Genomic DNA, 6,907 nt, shown 5'->3' with positions numbered 1-6,907 from the left:
AAGATCCGTCAATCCATTCACGAGTTATTCCATCTAAATGGATGATGCAACTACACATGCAACGGTCGCAAACTATACTATTAGGCTCGCCCCCGAGGCGTCGCCAAAAAGTGCACCCGTGTTGTATAGAAGACCACCCACAACCGCCAAGGATACAGTTATTGGTTTACAAAATCTGGAGATACGCTACTAATGTCAGTGATGCATTTAGGGTAGGGTTAGAAAAGGGTAACAGATGGCGTTGAGTTCATACGATAAGCCTCTGGGGGAAGTCTAGAAACCGTGTAATCAAATTAACCTCCTTGGTGTAATATACTAGTAACCCCCCGCCCCCCCCCCCCACACACACACACACAAACCTTCCCCTTTGTCCTTTATATAATAAATTGGTTACTATTTATCAATGCTGGACGCTTAGTTATCAGTGGCCCAATCCAATCGTTACGACAAAACGGCCCTACCTGCAAAACAACCGTCTTCTGACGACTTTCCGCCATGCCACTTGTAAACATGACCCTGAAGTAGGGGATGGCCGCGGACAGAACAAGCCGATGGCAGGGAAACCGCCGGCCCTCGACTTCAAGGACGACATCCTGCAGTACCCCAGCCTCCTGTAAGTCGCCCACATGTCCAAGAAAGCCGAGGCGATAGCTCTCGTCTTGGTAAGAACGAGGACGAACTGCGCTGTCGTGGCGTTTTTCGTTTTTCGTGTGCGGCAGCCATATTGATGATGATGTTAGCGCTATACCTCGCAAAGGGCCTGATTACCTACTCTCCAAGCAGAGGTTAGGCTCAGGCTGTTTTTTAACGTTTTTTTTAGTCGTTTTTATCGGCCTTTCTATTTAGTATTATATCTTGCTGTGTCAAAACCTAACCGGACACAGCGAAAAAAAAATGACAAAATAGAAAGCCCGATAAAAACGACTAAAAAAACGTTAAAAAACAGCCGGAGCCTAACCTCTGCTTGGAGACTACTGATTACCCAAATAATGTATCGATATCACGCGTGCAAAATTACGTCTTTTATCACCATAAATAAAAGGCTCCAGTGGTCGTGCGATTTTCATTTCTTTCACGAAAAGATATGCCAACAAATACGGGTTTTTCCCAAATACGGGTTTTTACGAGGGATCTAGATATTTGTAAAGGATAGGGACTGGCAAGTCATCAAGTATTTGACATTTGACATTACCTTTGTTTGTTCAGGTTCTTGACCTCAACGATTGTACTAGACTCTCTGGTTTCCATATAGTAACGGGTCCGTTACCCATTGTTTAATGCAACAAGCTGTTATCATTGGCAAATGTCTAAAGCCTCTTAACAGTGCTTTTTACCACATCTGGTAGGTCACTTATGTACACAACAAATAGAGTTGGGGGGCTCAACCGCCTTGGTTGGCCCTAGGACACTAAATTGAGGGGTTCCTCTTTTCACTGTACAACATGGAGACTGTGTGCCATGACTTTACTACTCTCAGCTAGCCTCATTCATGAGGAAATACTAACGTTAACGTTGATCTGTGTGCGGACCACATCATGTACTGCCGTGTAGTAATTAGACATCAATAAGCTCGTTCACTATTCCAAGTGTTCATGTGCAGAGGCATTGCGGGCATTATGTCATGAAAGGCAAAGATCCCTGACTTGTAGACAGTTCTTGTTTCAATTTGCTTGACGAAAAAGCTTTATATAATGCCTTCTCTCATATCGCTACATATGTAGGCAATCAGGCAAGGGGTCATCAGGCAACAGGTCATCATCATCTTGATCATCATCATCAACATGGCCGCCGCAGACCTCGAACCCCACGCCAGCGCAGTTCATCCTCGTTCCTACCAAAACGAAAGCTATCAGCACGGGTTTCTCGGAATTGTGGGTGACTTACAGAAGCCTGGGGTACTGCAGGATGTCGTTATTGAAGTTGAGGACCGGCTGTTTCCCTGCCATCGGCTTGTTCTGTCCGCGGCCAGCCCCTACTTCAGGGCCATGTTTACAAGTGACATGGCGGAAAGTCGGCAGAAGACGGTTTCTTTACAGGTAAAGTTGGAGGAAATTTCCTTGTATTGAATACAGCAGTACAGGCAGTAATAATAGCAACAAAAAAATGTTGGGGAAAGGGGTAGGATTGCGAATTCCCAATCCCCCCAAGTTTCTTCTGCCCCCCTCCCCACTTTTCTTTGTCTCAATCTGGGTATTTTGGGGCTTGCTCTTGCAGTCGTTTTCTTTTCAGCACAAATTTTAGGTAGCACTTAAGTAGAAAATGGCCTTAAACAGGATGGGATGTATATTCTAACTTTAATAAATTTGTTTACCTGCCAAGTTCGTCTTCGCAGCGACAGGAATTGTGGGTAATAATATGTCAAAGGTGAATGCTGAATGCTTTGCGACATTATGACTTATGAAAGATTGAATTAGAATTTTGTCATTTGACTAATTTAGAATTTTGTGAATTTATCTATTTAATTGATAATATGGTGACAATGTTGTGTGTTCTAGCTGTAGAATCATAGTAAGATAGACAGAATATATTAGATGATTCAAATATCATTCAAATATAATTGTTTTTCTTCCGCAGGGTTTGGATGCCAACGCTTTTGGGGAGATCCTGAGTTACATCTACTCAGGAACTCTCAATGTGGACAAAGTACAGCCCCTGTATCAGGCAGCCGACCTCCTCCAACTGGACTATGTGAGAGACACCTGCAGCAGCTACATGGACATGAGTGTGCAGCGCTCCACCTGTGTGGACCTGTACAAGTTTGCTGATGTCTTCTCTCTGGACAGAGTTCTAAAGCGCAGTCTGCATTTCATCTGTATGCACTTTGATGAGGTTGGTCTCTTCACTTTAATCGAGTTTAGAGATAGATAAAAACAATTTCTGCTTGTTTGGACAAAGACCCACATTTCCACAGTGCCAAACATGTACATGTACTCTGGACCTCCACAGATTGCCTCCAGAGAGGAGTTCTGCAGCCTGAGTGTGAATCAGCTGACTGAGATCATCAGCCACGATGAGCTGGATGTTAAAGAGGAGACAACGGTGTGGGAGGCTGTGGTGAGATGGGTGCAGCACAGCAGGGAGGACAGGTGAATATCGTTCTATAGTATCAAATATGTAACACAGCTCAGTTTTATATATAGCTTCATCGGAATTGTAGGGTATTTGAAAATTGGATTCTTGTTCCAGAAAAAACTTATCTGCATGTGCCTTGCTATTTTGATAAAAGACTGACATTTTTTTTTCGTCTTGTGTCGGGAGATGCACTGAAATTTCTGAAAATCTGATGAATCTTTGTGGATCATTTTGTGTCCAGTTGTGAAAAGTGACCACACGATACAGTTACAAATTCCAATGTGATCAGTAACCCCTATTCCGAACCCTACAGACTACACCACCTACCCAGCATCCTCCCTCACATCCGCTTCAACCTGCTGACCTCAGATGACATGGCAGCCATCTTGGATCACCCCCTGGTCAGGGAGGATCCTGGGAGATCTGCCATGAGGAACGTGGTAAAGGTGACTTCCAACGAGAAGAAGAGAGCGGGGATGGACACACTGGAAATGGCCATGATTGTTATTGGCGATCGTTTTCATAGGTCAGTGTTCAAAAACATGTTCTTCTTCTTTCTGAGAGCGCACAATGGCTTAAATCGATAGAAAATTAACCTTTTACAGTACAAGAAGAAGTCTCTCGTTTTCTGGTGCAGCTTTGTGGAACTAGCTACCTGCAGCATCATCCATTTCCACTTTCAAAACCATCTACACGACAGAATACCACATGGTCTGATATGAAATCTGTCATGTCTTTTTCTGTTCACATTGGTATGCAAATTCCCATTACCTCTATGATTCCATTTATGATTTCGAGTTATATTAGGATTGATGTTGTAAAATTGATTTGCCTTATTTTGTCTTAGTTGAATTGCGTTATTTTGCCAATTCTTGATGTGTCACTATTTATTTGATTTTATATCATTATCATTTGTTGTTATGTATGTACAGGGTTTCCCCCCAGGGACATGTACCCCTGGATAAATAAAAATAAACAAACAAACAAATACACTTTGAGTGTTCTGTAGCTCTGCATGTTTTTCAGATTCAGTTTAGAACACAGCGCCGCCGCCAATTTAGTGCAGCTTTAGTGACAAACCGACCAAAGAGTAGACCACTGTTTTCCCTGTTTGTATGACCGTGTGACATTTTTACATAAATTAGCATTCCTCTTTTATTGACAATATGTTTTGTCCCCTGCAGGACCAAAGGCATTGGCAATGACATCCTCTATATGAATCCCAGGGCAGGGAAGTACATCTGGTGCAGGTATTCTAAGGAGGACCTGCCGAATCTTAGTCCTATAGCTGTTGCCAGTGGCAACAGTATTTACGTCATGGAGAATGGAAATGAAGATCCAATAATAACCAATGAGTTGGCTGTGTTGGAGTACAGCCATGCAGGCAATATGTGGCAGCGGGCTAATATGTCCTCATTTCGTAGGCCTGACATACATGTAACATACATAAATGACCTCGAACAGTTCCATGAGTTCTTAGTCGAAGTTGATAAGATTTTGTATTACATTACTGTGGAAAGGTTACCAGACTTTACATCGGTGCACATCAGAAAGTACGACAGGCACACAGACCAGTGGCAGAAGTGTTCACCACTGCACCTAAGGATCAGCAAACCAACAGGGGTATGGCAATACTACACGGCTATACCCTGTGGTTCGCACATCTATTTCCTTATGGACTCAGTAATGCATCGCTACGAGCCGATCCATGACTGTTGGTGTGAGCGGACCCCACTCCAGGAACTCGAGTGGTATGGAATCGAGACAGCAGTTGCCATAGGAACAGAGATCTTCTGCACAGACACAGAGGTCAGCAGGACTGTTGTGTACAACACAGTGTCTGACAGCTGGCAGGAACTGCAAGGCTTGCCAAACCGAGACCCAGATGCTGACATTAACGACTACGTATACACAGTTCTTTTTGTACTGGAGAACCAGCTGCATGTATTGGTTAAAGTATCAAAGGAACCCTTACAACCGTCAAACGATGCTGCGTATATGTATGACAGGGCCACTGATAACGATACTGTGTATGTGTATGACAGGTCTACTGATACCTGGAGGGACTTGGAGGCCAACGTGCCTTGCGGAGATTATTCAACACAGGGTGGGCTCTGCCCAGTGGCACGTATGTACCTACCATGCCTTACTGCAAAGGCTATAGGTGCACATGGGCACTGACTTGAGTACAGCATGCCCTTAGGAAATGACTGATATGTGGTTGTTTTAATAAGCCCTTTTTTGACAGATCAAACTGCACATGCGGGGGTCAAAGGTTTTTTTTTCCTGATTTGGCAAGAGTTCTTGTCTCAACTATGCTTTAGAAATGTTCAGATTATCTTCTTTCAAATCAAGCCCAGATTCATAATGATGAATATTCTGGCTTGATACTGTGTCTTACTGAAAAGGCTATAGGTACACAAGGGTACTGACTTCAGTACAGCATGCATTTAAGAGACAACTATCTCTAAAGCTATCAACTTCTAGTATGTGATAGGTATCACTATATTTTTGTAATGATAGTTTATGTAGAAATGTATGTATATAGATATCACTGGATAGATATCATTCCAGCTCTTACATGATCCTTTTTGTCTTGCATCTTAAGTTGGTCAATATGTAGGGACACCTGTTCATGGCTATGGCCCTGGGATAGGTATCACTATATTTTTGTAATGATAGTTTATGTAGAAATGTATGCATATAGATATCACTGGATTGACATAACTATTGAGCATAATTGATATTGCTGAAGCTGACATTCCAGATCTTACATCATACGTTTTGTCTTTTTTGTTGAGTTTGTTATGAAGAAGGGACACCTTGTTCATGACTGATTTGATGTTCTGTGCCTTAGGTTTAGGTGCCTTAGGTTTAGGTGCCTTAGGTTCAGGTGCCTTAGGTTTAGGTGCCTTAGGTTTAGGTGCCTTAGGTTTTGGTGCCTTAGGTTTAGGTGCCTTAGGTTTAGGTGCCTTAGGTTCAGGTGCCTTAGGTTTTGGTGCCTTAGGTTTAGGTGCCTTAGGTTTAGGTGCCTTAGGTTCAGGTGCCTTAGGTTTTGGTGCCTTAGGTTTAGGTGCACTTTTAGGTTCTATAAATAAGGCCATGTTGATTCGATTATGTGTTTCACATCCATGCGGGCTTCATTTTTCATCTGTTTTGCAAAAAAAAATGTTTTCGGACATACTGTAAGTTGTACAAAGCAGCTGCAAAATGAAAAGTAGAGATCAGTCTTTAAGAAGAATGTAACGTTAATTGTTTTATTTCAAAGTCATCATCTTATCAAAAATATACATTCAACTATCTGCATAGTCATCACATGCATGCCATGTTTGCCAAGTCTTTTTCTTCTGCAGTAAAATTTTCTACAAGCTTTCCCATTATTGTCTATATTAAAGTGTAAGGAAAAATAGAAAATCAATATTCACCATATAGTCAATCATGGCCTCACGTCGGGCATATTGTACTAGTCATTATTGCGGCTTTCTGTAGCCTAATGTTAATATAACATTGTCTCAATGTATGAATCACCTTTGAAAATAGGAGTAACGTTACATGTAACAGTTTACTTGTTAGTACTATGTCTACTTTAAGAAACACCAACATTATTCTAATACTGTAAACAGCGTCTCATTTTCCATTTTGAGTGAGATGTTTTCTTGACTCGAAAGAAATAAAGTTTCATGCAGTCTTTGGTTATATGTGCTTGATTCAATAAGCCTTTTCACAGATCCAACTGCACATTTGTTTGAACCTTTATTTAGTCATGAGAAGCTCAAATCGGCCAGCGGGCTGCTTTTCATTGAGGCCATGAGGGAGGTAAGGGTCAGATAAGATA

At 42.1% G+C, this 6,907-nt stretch overlaps 1 protein-coding gene across 2 annotated transcripts; it reads left to right on the top strand.

The window, feature by feature from the left end:
- The first annotated feature begins 1,748 nt into the window (after positions 1-1,748).
- On the top strand, positions 1,749-6,766 carry LOC118404152 (kelch repeat and BTB domain-containing protein 8-like). Of its 2 annotated transcripts, XR_004829753.1 has the most exons (6): positions 1,749-2,036; positions 2,575-2,829; positions 2,947-3,086; positions 3,386-3,598; positions 4,257-5,929; positions 6,140-6,766. XR_004829753.1 is itself a non-coding variant. In XM_035803174.1 (5 exons), exons 1-5 carry the CDS (start codon positions 1,782-1,784, stop codon positions 5,251-5,253), a joined length of 1,860 nt encoding a protein of 619 aa, XP_035659067.1. In that variant the 5' UTR covers positions 1,749-1,781; the 3' UTR covers positions 5,254-6,766. The 2 variants fall into 2 exon arrangements, 1 of the variants encoding a protein (XP_035659067.1); XM_035803174.1 differs by having other exon boundaries at positions 4,257-6,766.
- The last annotated feature ends 141 nt before the right edge of the window (positions 6,767-6,907 follow it).

This window comes from Branchiostoma floridae, chromosome 17 (genome assembly GCF_000003815.2).
Source record: "Branchiostoma floridae strain S238N-H82 chromosome 17, Bfl_VNyyK, whole genome shotgun sequence".
Classification (NCBI taxonomy): Eukaryota; Metazoa; Chordata; class Leptocardii; order Amphioxiformes; family Branchiostomatidae; genus Branchiostoma; species Branchiostoma floridae.
Note: the sequence above shows the minus strand (reverse complement) of the source record. Positions and strands in the feature narration are given on the sequence as shown.